The sequence below is a fragment of the Lepisma saccharinum genome, chromosome 6 (genome assembly GCF_977018435.1).
Source record: "Lepisma saccharinum chromosome 6, izLepSacc3.1, whole genome shotgun sequence".
Lineage (NCBI taxonomy): Eukaryota > Metazoa > Arthropoda > Insecta > Zygentoma > Lepismatidae > Lepisma > Lepisma saccharinum.
In genome coordinates, this window is record NC_139234.1 from 31,433,835 (window position 1) to 31,447,867 (window position 14,033).

The 14,033-nt window shown below is 38.1% G+C and overlaps 1 protein-coding gene across 3 annotated transcripts in view; it reads left to right on the top strand.

Annotated features, from left to right (window-relative positions):
- The window catches only part of LOC145988673 (organic cation transporter protein-like), a 66,007-nt gene that overhangs the window by 15,518 nt on the left and 36,456 nt on the right, over positions 1 to 14,033 (top strand). For all 3 annotated transcript variants that reach the window (XM_083123737.1, XM_083123736.1, XM_083123738.1), the window contains exons 6-7: positions 8,006 to 8,174; positions 10,582 to 10,717. In XM_083123737.1, coding sequence (XP_082979863.1) covers positions 8,006 to 8,174; positions 10,582 to 10,717 — 305 coding nt within the window. The remainder of the gene's footprint in view (positions 1 to 8,005; positions 8,175 to 10,581; positions 10,718 to 14,033) is intronic.

Sequence of the window (14,033 nt, forward strand, 5' to 3'; positions counted from 1 at the left end):
CACTTTTCTTTTTTCTGCGCAGATTTTCTTCGCGATTGATTTCGCCACCCATCTGGTGGCTTCGTCAGGCATATACATGCCTTTGAAATCGATCGCGAGGAAGATCTGCGTGAAAAAATGGAAAGTGAACTTATCAGAATCAATTAGCACATTCATTGTTTTTACAAGAGGTGACATTTCAGATGTAATGCTACTGGTTCCGTCTTTCAATTCCATTGGGTCTTCTCATGTGTGAATGAACAGTTTGTGAATTGTCAACTCTTGTAAAAACAAGGAATTAGCTAAATTAAAATGTATTTTCTAACACAAGATTCAAGACAGTATCTTGTGTTATTTATGTTTTAACTTAAAGATCTTGGATGATCTGTCAAGTTTTATATTATGCATTTCCATGATTATTGGATATTTACACTAAAGCAATTAAAAGCATTAAAATGCTGACCATGGAGGATATGTAGGTCTTAACTGAGTGTTGGAATGCAATTCCTTAAAACTGTGAACTTTTTCCAAGTTTTGAATGAGTAATAAAATATGTTGCAGAAGGAAAGATTGAATACATGATAGATGTACTGTATTGAGTTACATCTCTGTTACATCTACACATACAGGGTAATTAAGTATATAGGACCACCTACTCAATATAACTCCACTGCAGCTAAGTGCACTTACACCAATGTTATGGCAGACCTTCTGGAACATCCTCTTAGAGGCAGGCGCATGCCTAGACAGCTGCTTGCAGTTAATTTCCTTGTACATGTCATAATTTATTTAACAAGGGATTCCAAGTACAGCATTAGCCATTTTACATTGAAATGTACTAACAAGACAAAATAAAATGCAGTAAAGTAACTTGCAAATCTCTACACAACAGCTTTCTAAAACATGCCTGATTTTCTAAAATGTCTATGTGGTTTCGTGGAAAGGAAATGCTAGATGAGGCATAATCTTGGTCAGTAACAATGTTTTAAGTTAGATTAGATGCATAAAATATGGGTGGATTGTTTCCTTTCTGTCATATTATATGTTTGGTTGTGTTAAATGGTGACATGCCCGTCTGCTTGGCATACACAACATGCCATTTTTGTTTCTGCTGTTTGTGGCTTTTTGTGCCTCTGGGGCTCTCCGTTTTTCCTTTACTCTGAGCCAGCTTTGGATTTTTTTAAACTTCGATGGCTGGAAGGTGCTTGGCTGTTTGAAATTAAACTATTAATGACATGAATGCTTGGGAATTTTCACTGATATCAGCTGATATTTTTTCAGAGTGCAGAAATCTTGCATGGTCTGAGAAAATGGTATGTCCCACTTTTGCAGAGTCTAAATTTCAGTAATAATAATAATAATAATTATACGAGGTGTGGCAATAAAGTTTCTGGACTCATGCTGTAACTCTTCTATTGAAAAAAAATCTGACAATCTGTTATTTATTAATGCATTCACAGGATGTGATTCCACCTCCCGTATTTATGGTGTTGGTAAAAAATCGGTATTAGAAAAACTTTTAAAGGTGATCGTGTCCTCCATTCCTGTGCGACTGCATTCACTTCACCAGGTCAGAACCCTGCTGATATTGTAAGTCTTACAATATCAGCAGTCTTGGCAGTCAAGTGATGCTTGTTACTTTTGGTTGCAACAGTACAAGTTCTTTGGCAGCCTTGCGTTACCTGACACTTACGAAGAAAGTCGTCATAGCCAAATCGTTTGCTCATCCAGAACGTCTTCCTCCAACTGAGTATTCCAACAAATTTTATTGTCTGAGAGTGTACTATCAGACTATGACATGGATGAGTACAGCTGGCGTAATGAATCCTGTGAATTGAGGTTGGCAACTTGATGGCGATGAACTTGTACCAGTAATGTGTGATATGAATGTTGCACCAGAGACACTAGTGAAAATTATACATTGCATTTGTAGAACTGGTTGCAGTGGTAACCTTTGCAGTTGCAGAACAAACGACCTTCCATGCAGTTCCGTATGTGGATCGTGCCAAGTTACGCATTGTTACAACCAGGTGTCAGATGAAGTAGAGGACAGTGATGAGGACTAATGGACAATGAAGACTTTTTTTACCCCCATATTGCTGCACATTCTCGTAACCTAATTTAAAGTGTACTTTGTAAAATAGATATTTTACAGAAAAAAAATATGTATGCAGTATAGTTAAAATGTGTGATGATAATACAAACTTACAACTTCATATTATGTACTTACTTAGACCTACAAACAGGTATTGTACCTTCATTTTTCACTGTTGGTTCCATATTTTGATCCCATAGACAAAATTTGTTGGTTGAAATGAATTCCTTGACCATAAAAACTGAAAAATTGATGAAAAAAATAATTGTTCTATGCTTAAAAATAAGCAAGTTATAAGGCTTTCTCTGATTATCAAGGTTACCGGCGACAATCTTGAAAATAACCCAATTCCAGATGCCAGATTTTGGTAGACGTTTTTTTCTGTTGATCAGTACACCCAGTAGGAACAAAAAACGTTTACAGACCTTTCGTTGGAATTTGTTTTAGGTCTGAACGTTATATTAACCTGTCTACTATGTTAAGTTCATGATTGTAGTGCATGATGGTGTGTGTTTCTTTGATTTTTGTGTCTATGAGCATGTGTAATTTGTATTTGTTATGCACTTTTTCGATTTTATGGTTGTGGAATTCAATATGTTTTCAAGTCCGGTGGTGTGTTGTGCCGTTCTTGCATTTGATAGGTGCTGCTGAATTCTCTCACTGATAGGCCTGATGGATCTGCTGATGTAATAAGCCTTGCACTCGCATTCAGCATCATAAACACCTGGGTTGTTGAGGGGGGAGAGGAAGTTTCATTTATGTTTGTTTAGTTGTTTTGTGCGCTATTTGGATGTTGTAAGGGCTGAAGGCTTTGTTAAGGTGGTTGGATGTGGTAGGATGGTAGGGGAAGGTAAACCACTTAATTTTGTTACTGGGATCTGGTTGCATTGATGGAGCAGGTTGTGTTGATGGTGCAGGTTGTCTGACTTGGATTTCAGCTTTGCTGCACCATGTGGAGAGTTGACATTCAGTGTATGCATGTTTTAGTGCCAGTTCCGTGATGGAACTATCTCATCCCTCACGTCGTCTTCTCAGGAGCAGTAGGAGAAGGCTTGGGTGGATGGTTTGATAGTGCATGTATATATTGGTTACCTGCATCTGGTTTTCTGAAAACTGTGGTTATGAATTTGCTGATCCCGCGGCTGATGGTGAGGTCCAAGAAATTGATTTTGCCCTGCTTTTCATGTTTTGTGGTGAAGTTTAGGCTGGGGTGGATGCTATCTTGTTTTCTCAACAAAAGGTTGATCTCTTTAGTTTTCAAGTACCTATATGACTAGGGTGTCATCAGCGTACCGTCCATATCTGATGAATTTGAGTTCTGGAGTTTGGAATATGCTTTTTTCAGCCAAATGCATAACTATGTTTGCTATGGGAGCTGATAGTGGGTTTCCCATGGCAAGGCCTTCAGATTGTTCATAGAAATTGTTTTCAAATTGAAAATAATTGTGTCTTAAGCACACTTCTAGTAGATTGGCGGTTTCGGCTACTTCTAGTGCGGGGACTTTGTTTATGGTCAGCCACCTTTCAACTGATGTTAGGGCTAGGTTTATGGGTATTGAATTAAACATGTCCACTATGTCGATGCTTGCAATTTTAGCACTATCTGCTTGTATGAAAAATTATACATTAAAATTTACAAATATTCTAAACATCTTTGAATTGTTACAATTTTCAAGTACCAGCGTGAATCGATACTACTATCAGCTTGGTTATCAGTATTGTCTCATCCTTATTATTAATATTCGTAATAACTAGAGCCCGGATTTCCATGCACAAACAAACAGCAAAATATCCATGCAGTTATGCACGAAAAATATCAAAAATATGCACTATGATATGCATGAACAACATCTTACCTTAATGACCTCTGTTGCAATGAACTATGAACATCTTCCTTAGGTTTTCTTCTGTAAACCCTCTACGTTTATCAGTGAGAAACAATTTGTACATCGAGAAGTTTCTTTCTACATCAGCAGAAGTCACTGGTGCATGTGAGAAACACCAAACTTCCTCCTGTGTTAGGTCCTCTTCCAAGTCCACATTTTCACCATTCAGTACATTTGTAATATCACAGATTGTTCTGTACCCAGGATTTTTGTCTAATACTTGGCGAAGTTTTTCTGACGCCGTGAGTTTCACTGCACAAAGTTTGCGATACTTTACTCAACAAGGACAGTAAATGCTGCAAAGGATTATTACGGTGCTCTGAGTAATAATTGCAGGTATACTCGAGAAGTGGTTGTGTATGTACTTAATTTCGTTCTAAGTGCCACTTCTAGAGAAACATTTCTGTGACACACAAATAGCAGCTGCATCTTCTGGGTTTAGTGAGTCTATGACTGCCTTCACATCATTGAAATTTTCTGCCTAATACGACACAGCTTCTAGCCACGAGCCCCATCGTGTTAATACCAGTTGTGGAGGTAACGGAACATTTTTCGCCAGTTCGCAAAAGAGACATACTCGCGAAGTGCTTTCACAAATACTTTCTTTATATTTGATACAAGTGCGTCTACTTCTGGGTATTGGTATCTGATTATTTCTGCATACGCGATGAAGACCATGTTGAAGAAAAGTCAGATTTACTAATTTAGGATACAACACTTTCAAATCAGATGTAGCTTTGACAATGTACGGGGACGCGTCAGTAACAAACAGTAACACATTGTCATACTGGATGTGATCTGGCCACAACAAAGTAAACAAATCGTTAAAGAATTTGGCAATTGTGGAATGATTCACTTTCTCAAACACCTCGATATTCAGTAAGTAAGGTTTACCACTCGTCTTTATTGCACCTACAACAGCATTGCAAACACAACGTAGTAAGCAGTTGTTGTTTACTGCGCGATCTTCTCTAAAGGGCTTCCCTGTGTCTTGCTGTATTGACATGTTGAGTAACTTGAAATTTCTTCTCTGCTGAAACTCGTTTTTTGCATACCACACAGAACAAAACTGACCCATCTTCTGTAAATACACTAGTTCCAAATTCTTGTATGTATTTACTCAACAATACCGCCTTACTTGATTTTTCAGGTGGCATGTTTAACAGAACACAAAATAACACTTACACGTTCTTGAACTCCTTTGACACTGACAGCAGAAACCCTTCCACATAGTTGCCAAGTCGTGAGAAAGGCTTCTTGCTAGTTGACAGTTGTAAAAGCATCAGAAGGTGCTAGATCACTGTTGTTTAAAAAGCGCTACATAAAATGCTGAAAAAAAACTTTAAAAAATATAGTGTACAGTGTATATTGTATATTAAATTGGTATGTTCGCCATTCGGTTATCGCCGTGCAGTCGAAAGTGAATTTATCAACAATTGTGGGCAACAAACTCAACGCTATTTTCTCTTGAAAGACTATGACATATGCTAGTATGTAGCAATAAAATTCGAAATATGTCTTATCCTACAAAGTTTAAGAAATATGCATGCACAACAAAATTCACTCAAAATATGCACTTATATGCACTATCATATGTGTCTCAAAAGACTCTTTACAAGTTCGTCAGAAAGAAAAAAATATTTTCCATAAGTTTTTGCATGCTACATGAAACATGCATTTCGCATATAAATCCATCCAGGCTCTAGTAATAACCGATTGGACCGAGTGAGCCATTTTTGATGACCTCCAGTCATTGGCAGCGATTGGGTTCTAAAACTGTGGGGGAAGGACATTTTACATTTCCTTGGTAGATAAGGTTTAGCATAGTGCGGGGGCAAATGTGGAAGAAAGTGGGGGGCAACTGCTCCCTTAATTGCCTTCCAGGGTGACTAGCGACCAGGATAACCAGGAATTGTCAGGGAATTTAAAAAATCTGGAAAAGTCAGGGAAATGAACGAGAATTCAGGGAATTTTAATTCCTGCATGAATTGAGATTTTTAAATTATTTCAAACTTATCAAAAGTCGTGTGAATTCTTGAGTAACATTAATTTATCAAAATACTATTTCAATAAATTTTTCAGTAGAGTATTTTGTAAGTTTGTTTGCCAAGTTACCTTGTACTTCTTTCCTCCACCACAGACGCCAGCGTGCGCCAATGTATAGAGACGATAAACTGGATGGAAAATCTGCACTTGCATGCATTACGAGGGCAGTAGCAGAAGTACAGCACCTTGAATAACGTGTTTAAGGCACTGTGGCAGAAGCATCTGCTACGTGACCCAGCTGCCATGTGACGTCATTCCGCCAATCACGTTCAGATGTGGAGCAATTTTGAGATGTATTACCATTCACAAGACAATGACAGAAGGGTGAAATTACGCTGCAGAACGTGTTACATGTTCTCGACATGTTAAAATGACGCAGAAAAATCAGTTTTTTAAGTCGACTGGCTGCAGGAGCCTTGTTTATCATCATGGCTAGAAAGAGTGCCAAATGATTTACATCCGGCCAAGTGTAAATTGTGCTGCAAGTATAAGTGCCTCGATTAAAGTTTTTGTGAGTGCAAGTGCGAGAAGTGAACAGGAAAATATTCCCTGTCCAAGTGAAGAACTCAATTCATCGAAGAAGGATACGACTTTTAAACCTGCTTCATCCAGTTCCTTTTCCGAGAGTGAAAGTACACAAAGTTCCGATAATGTGCTACAACCAGGGGCTAAAGGCATTCCTGTTGAATGACAGTGTAACTGAACCTGAAATATTGTGGTGCATTCAGTCCGCAATGACACACAGTTCTCTGCGAACTGCAGGACGAAATGTAAATTTGTTCAGTGTCATGTTTCCCGATAGTGATATCATGAACAAAATGTAGCTGCAGAAAGATAAGATAGATTATACCATTGCTTTTGGTAATGCGCCTTTTTTCAAAAAGGATCTACTTGAGAAACTTTCAAAGTGTGAATCTTTGGTCATTGGATTTGACGAATCCCTAAACAAAGTAGTCCATCGGCAACAAATGGATGTAAATGTTATGTTCTGGGACAACGATTGTGGGGAAGTAAAGACACGATATTTGAAGTCAATGTTCCTGGGTAGTTCAGGGTCAGAAGGCAATAAAATATATTAAGTGCAATAAAACTTTGCAGATTTCAATGGATGGGCCGAATGTGAATTTTAAATTTCTTCGAGAACTGAAGGAGGCCCTGAAAACTGAACTGCTTACTTGAAGAAGGAGGGAAGGAGCTGAGATCCTTGCTGAAGAAATTCAGAAACTTAAGAAGTGAGAACGGTGCTGCTGTGCTATGTGTACATAATGTAAATATGTTTAGACAGACTGCGTATTTGTAAATAGTGAAGAATTGTGTATTGATGATAGCCTAGAATGAATGAGTGCAACTATGTAATCCCTGAATTTTGATAATTGCAGCTTAAGGTAAGCATTATTTTAGCTAATCACGTGTGAATACATTCATCTTCCAGGGTAGTCAGAGAAAATTTCTTGTCAACAGGGAATTTTACTCGGGGCTTTTGCTAGATACCCTACCTCCACATCCTCCAGTGTGTGTCTGGACCTCTTCTGCTAAGGTGAATGTGCGTCCCTGATCAAGTTTTTCAGCTTTGGAAACTGGTGGTAACCAGCAGGAGGGAGGTTCAGTGAGTTCGAAGACTGTGGAAGGGCAAGTTGTTGAGGCATTCAGTTACTACGCGCATTATCATGGTGGAGAATCCAGTTGGTTCCCTCCCACAGATATCTCTTTCACTGCACTGCATCATGTGGACATTGAGGAATGGCAATATATGCCTTATGTTAATCAGTTTAATACTGGGTTTAATGTTCACCTGCTGGTCTTTCTGTACCATTGTGCCAATCTGTGAGCATGGCCTAAACAGTCATCCACCCAATGCCACCCTAGATCTTACTTCTGCATAACCACATGACAGTGTTGCCAAATACAAGATAGCAGCAAAGTCTGTTTATATTTGACTGTACCATGTATAATTTAAGTTAATTACAGTCATTTTGATGGAATTTTGTTTTCATTTCAGGTTTAGAGTTGGTGAGTGTGAAGAAGAGAGTAATGGCTGGTATTATTATAGAATATTTCTTCTCCATTGGTGAAGCTATGGTTGGTGCTTTGGCATGGCTCTTCAGAGATTGGAGGAAAGTTCAATTGGCAATTTCAGCTCCAGCTGCAATATTCATTATTTACATTTTGTAAGTTGAAGTTAAAACTAGAAAGTAGATATTGTTGTCTAATATGTGCTAAATAAAATATGTCCTGTCGTTACAAGCTAAGGTTCCTGTCTCATGGCTAGTCCCTGGAGACACAATTGGGGGCGTTAAACCTTAGTCGTACCGGATTTCACCCTCTGTATTAGAGGGTAGGACCCGTTGACCAACGGGTGACGAGTCAGAAGTAGAGCAGTTAAATTAAAGAAACACTAATTGAATAGTTAAGTGACTGAGTTTTATTTGGCAAGCACTCCAATAGATTATTAAGAGGGAGAAGTTGGGGGAGGAGGATTAGCATCATAAAGGGGCAGATACTTATCTCCAGATTACCTGGACCCTGGTCCTGCTGCTGGCTGGCCTGAGGCGTCTCGCCTCTGGACAGGCCCTGGGTTGGCCCCCACGGCTTCTGGGCAGCCCGTTAGACGATTCTCCCCATCCGGCACTGTTGCGACCTGATCCCGTTCCTTGGCATACACGTTGGCTTCTTGTCTTGAGGCAGGTTGTTAACCCCATTTATAGTGCTCTCGGAAGTTGAGAAATGCTTAGGATAGGTTTCCCGGGTATGGCCAGTAACACTGTGCTACTTGCATGCAAAATACCATCTATAACTTGACAAGTTTAAAAACAAGGTGCTGCAAATAGCTGTTGCACATCTCACACAACATTTCCCCTCTCCATTCTCTGCAGCGACGTTGGTTCGCAGTGTTGCAGCCTGGAGTGAGCGGAATGGTCCGAGGATTTTCAACGAAATTTGTATTCGCTTTTTCCTGGGCTGTTTTCTACCTGTCGGAGTACAGAAATTCAGCTCACCTTTCGCCAACGACTTTTTTTCCTTCTTTTAAAACTTGGCCTCCCCGATGGCGCAGTGGTAGCGTCGTCGCCTTGTAACCAAGGGTTCCCGGTGGAGGCACATAGTGGTTCGGATCCCACTTTAAACTGTAGGTCCAGTCTCGATTAGCCTTACTGTGCATAAAGTGGACTTAAAACAACAAATCAATCCAATCCAATTCTTTTAAAACTTGAGAAACCATCCATTTAGTTACTCCCGTGGCGGCGCTTGTGGACTTGAGAACATTATACATATGTTTATGTAACTCCTTCTGATTTTGCAAATATGTTGCAACATTGTAAACAATTTTTCTGGCCTGTCCTCTAAGGGCCTTTCCAGAGCAGATTGTGGATTTTGTTGGACCCGGCATAATTTGATTTTTGCATTTCAAAAATATGCAGCCAAGAGTAAAGAGCAAGAATATTTCAATGCTTTAAAAAAGAACACAGGCAAGCGTGTTATCAGATTGCCTTCTCGTAGTGATTGTTGTACGGTAAACAAAAGAACCCCCACCCCGCTCGGCTTTTTTTTTTTTAAAAAAAAAAAACAGTCCACTGCTCAATGTCGCATTCAGAAAATGAAGTCATTCGCCCAGTTTCTCTTCATTATAAACCTTAACGTGCGTGCGTAATACTACAGTTTACAATCCGCGCATCGCACGCATTTTCAAAGACCGGATTAAATCAAATGAACCACTGATAAACTGATATGATCCGGCACCGTAAATCCACACAGTAAAAATCGTTTGTCATATTTGTTTTAGCTTAATTTTGCTGAGTTGGCACCACTCGTACTCTCAAGGCCAGACCAGTACGTAGAAGAGTGGTGGAGATGATGACGTAATAGGAAATGCTCCGCAGCGATCTGCGCATATCGGGACTTAACTTGGCAGGCTATAATCAATTCATGAACACTAATTAATATTCATAGTTACTGTCTCTAGACATCTTGTTTCAACAGAATTAACTGATTTGGCGTGTGCTTTTTTGTCAAAATTGTTTAAAAATTGAAACAGCGTTAATTCATTGGAATTTGTTCAATGTAAGTTTTATGTGTACACTTAAAATAACCAAATATTACTTACATAAAATTTACATATCAAATTTTAATGCTCTTCCTTTTAATATAATTCCATTCTCCCTGCCCCTCCTTTTTTTATGCAATGTCCTGAAGCAGAAGACACTTGACCATTCCTTTTAGATGTTCATTCAATATTGTTTAACTACATTTTTCCTAAACAACATCCTGTACTGAGCAATGTTAGTACAATATTCATAATAATACTGCATATCCCATTTTTCACATGTATGTAGTTTTTATATATACATATATATTTGTCACCTCTTCTGATGTTCCCTGTATATTCTGTACAGCTCATTTTTTTTTTTTTTTTTTTGTAATTTGAGATAGTCTCAATCCTGCTACCTCGAATTATCAGAACTTTTATACAGTTTCATGAGAAATATCATGTCTTTTTTTTTGTTTTGTTTTGTTTTTTTAAATTACATAGTTAAAAATGTGAGTGCAATTTGTAAGGAAAACATATTTTCTTTCTTGCAGCATTATTCCAGAGTCAGTCAGGTGGCTGATTGCTGAACACAGATACGGTGAAGCAGCAAAAATCATTAAAAAAGCCGCTGCTGTAAATGGCGTTTCTGTGCCTGAGCATTTACTCAACGGCTGTGATAGGACTGAGGTAAATTTTATCTTATATTTACTAGATTATAGATTAAAAATGAAAGACTATGGATAAATGTGAACCATATATTTTTTAAACATTTAACCTAAATTATGCATATGCCAGAATGAGGTATTTATAAACTAGTCATGCTTTTTTTTTTAAACTAGTTTCATTATAATTTTGATTCATTGAGTCACGCTAAAGCGATTCCACTTCTATCAGAGACTGATCAGTGACAGCACCAGGAAAGGTAAGTTAGAAGGCAGGGGGAGGATATTTTCTGAGAGGGAGAAATACAAAAATGCATGATACCTACTATTACTTGTATGTTTGTGTAGGGCAAACTGGTCAACCGGGGTTAATTCACCTCCCTCTGGTGCTGTCACTGATGTTGATACAGGCTGGATACTCACCGGGAATTCCAGGAATTCTGCGTGAATTTTTCTCCATAGACATGAAAAATTGCAACTTTTATTAATCCAAATCCCATTGAATTTATACATATTTATAAATGCCCCAAGGCAAGTTTTTCACAGTTAAGCTTTCATTTTTGTTGTGGAGGAAAAGAAAGCTGCATGGAAAATAAAATATAATTCTCTCAACCCGTTTGCTTTGTTAGTGTCCTTTGCAGAACAATATATCTGACAGACAGAAAATTATTGCAAGATAGAATATATTGAAATTGATTAGTTACATTTGAGTCTGAAATTATTATATAATTAACAATTTTTCGTAGATTAGAATATAAACCGTAACATTTGTGTATTTCGAACCTGAGTATGTGAAATGGCAAATTTAAACTCTGCATCTCAAATTAAATGATTTAAATATACTGTTTAATTAAACTGAATTGGAATTTTTGGATACATTGGAAATCACACAGACCCTTTATATTGTTAATATATTTGTGTCTGTATGTGTGTGGGTAGTGAAATGTGGTAATACATAAGGTTGAAATTTAGAAAAAAATGTGCTTGGGCCCTCGAATGTTTGGGGAAGTTTGCCATGAAAACCGGGAATTATACTTGAATTTTATCATGGTGCTAGAGTAGTCACGCTGTGATACTTATGTCAGTTCCCACCGATGCTTTAAATTATTCAAAGATCTGCAAAAGATGAGAATATAAAAAGTAACTATCAACGAGTTATGAAATTCACTTTTTCATTTTGCATAATTTCCAGGATATTTTGAATACTTGAAATTGCCGCATGGGATTTTTGCAAACCCAAGGTCTGCAAAGTATCAGTTGGTATCTGTGATAAATTTGATCAATTAGTACAACCAATTCATTAGCGTTGGTATAAGTCAACCATAATAATGATATAGTACATGACAAATTGATAACACTGTACAACACGAAATTTGTCCTTTACAAAATATGTTTTTCTAATGTATTTTTGCATGCAAAACACGAATCTGCAATTAATTTCTTCGTATCACGTACAGTTTTTTTAAAAACGCCATCTTTATACATTATGTCTATTAATTAAGTTTTAACAATTATAAATTCCTTTAACTGTTTTTAACTAGTTGTTTTTTCCAGCGCTTGATAAAAATGATATCGCTATTAGTTCGCTTTGTTACAAAAAGAAACGTTTTGCTGGATCATCTAGTGATAAATATGTTACATAACAATCACCGTGCTGGCACCACTGACGAACAAGTGCTGTCATCTGTTTTGTCCTACCCAACATGAAGGTTGTGCTTTACAATTGCAGGTGTTTGTGAAAAGTTTTAACATTTGTGGCGGGTTTCTGTTAGTGAGGTGTGTATGAAAAGGAGACGTAGTTCAGTGGATCATAATGTCCCATCAGTGTAATAATAACTCTGATTCATTTTGTTATATATGTGGTGAACTGACGTTTGAAAGTCAAAGACGTACCCTTACCCCTGTTGTCAAAAAATCAAATGAACTGTATTTTGGATGCCGAGTAGGCGATCAAGATAAGTGACGGGCACTACATATCTGCTGCAATTCTTGTTCCAGGAACTTGCGAGACTGGATGCAAGGAAAGCGAAGTGGGCTAAAATTTGCCATACCAATGGTTTGGAGGGAGCCCAAAGACCACGTAAGTTACTGTTACTTTTGTTTGACAGATGTAATGGGCTTCTCTTCAAAATGAAAACATCACATCCGATATCCTAATTTGGAATCAGCAAGGTGCCCAGTGCCTCATACTGAAGAGCTACCTGTGCCGAAAACTCCCGAAAATTGTACATTTGATACATCAATTGAAGAAGGAAGTTCAGGCAACGAGGACGTCGACTTCGCGCCACCAACACTCTCAAGTTCACCACATCTCATCACACAAGACGAGTTAAACGATCTGGTACGGGACTTAAATCTATCGAAAACAAAAGCAGAGATCTTTGGCTGTCCACTTCAAGAATGGAATCTATTGGATAAAAAAGTCAAAATCAGCACTTTCGAATGCGACAGAGTAACTTTTCATCTTGCTTTTCAGAGACTGGAGGAATTGCGTTTTGTAACAATATTAATGCTTTATTTCAGGAGTTAGGCCATGAACACAATCCAGCAGAATGGCGATTGTTCATTGATTCGTGTAATATAAGTCTGAAGGCAGTACTGCTCCATATTGGTAATGCTTATCCATCCGTGCCAGTGGCGTATGCTGTTCACAAAAGGAAACATATGAGGTAATGCGTGACATATTGCAGTACATTGAATATAATACATGCAAGAGGCGAATCTGTGGAGACCTGAAAGTAATTGGAATTCTTACTGGCATGCAACGAGGATATACCAAATTTAGTTGCTTTCTGTGTGAATGGGACAGCTGGGACCGAGTTAACCATTACGTGCGGAAAATATGGCCACCACGACAGGAATATGTACCAGGAATCAAGAACATATCACATCAACAACTCGTGGACCTTAAAGATGTTTTTCTTCCCCCATTACACATTAAACTAGGTTTGATGAAAATCTTCGTCAAAACATTAAATAGAGATTGGCCAGCTTTCAAGCACCTGAAGACAAACTTCCCAAGCCTAAGTGACGCTAAGATAAACTAAGGCGTGTTCATTGGTCCACAAATAAGAACTGTCATGCAGGATAGTGAGTTTGAATGTACACTGTCGGACATAGAAAAGGCAGCATGGCAAGCATTCACGTTAGTGTGTTCTAATTTCCTCGGTAATACTAAAGAACTAAATTATGAAACTATTGTTAGTGATATGGTGCACTGCTTCCAAATCATGGGATGCCACATGACCCTGAAATTACATTTTTCGGATTCTCATTTAGACCTCTTTCCACAAAATTTAGGGGCTGTTAGTGATGAACATGGGGAACGGTTCCACCAGGAC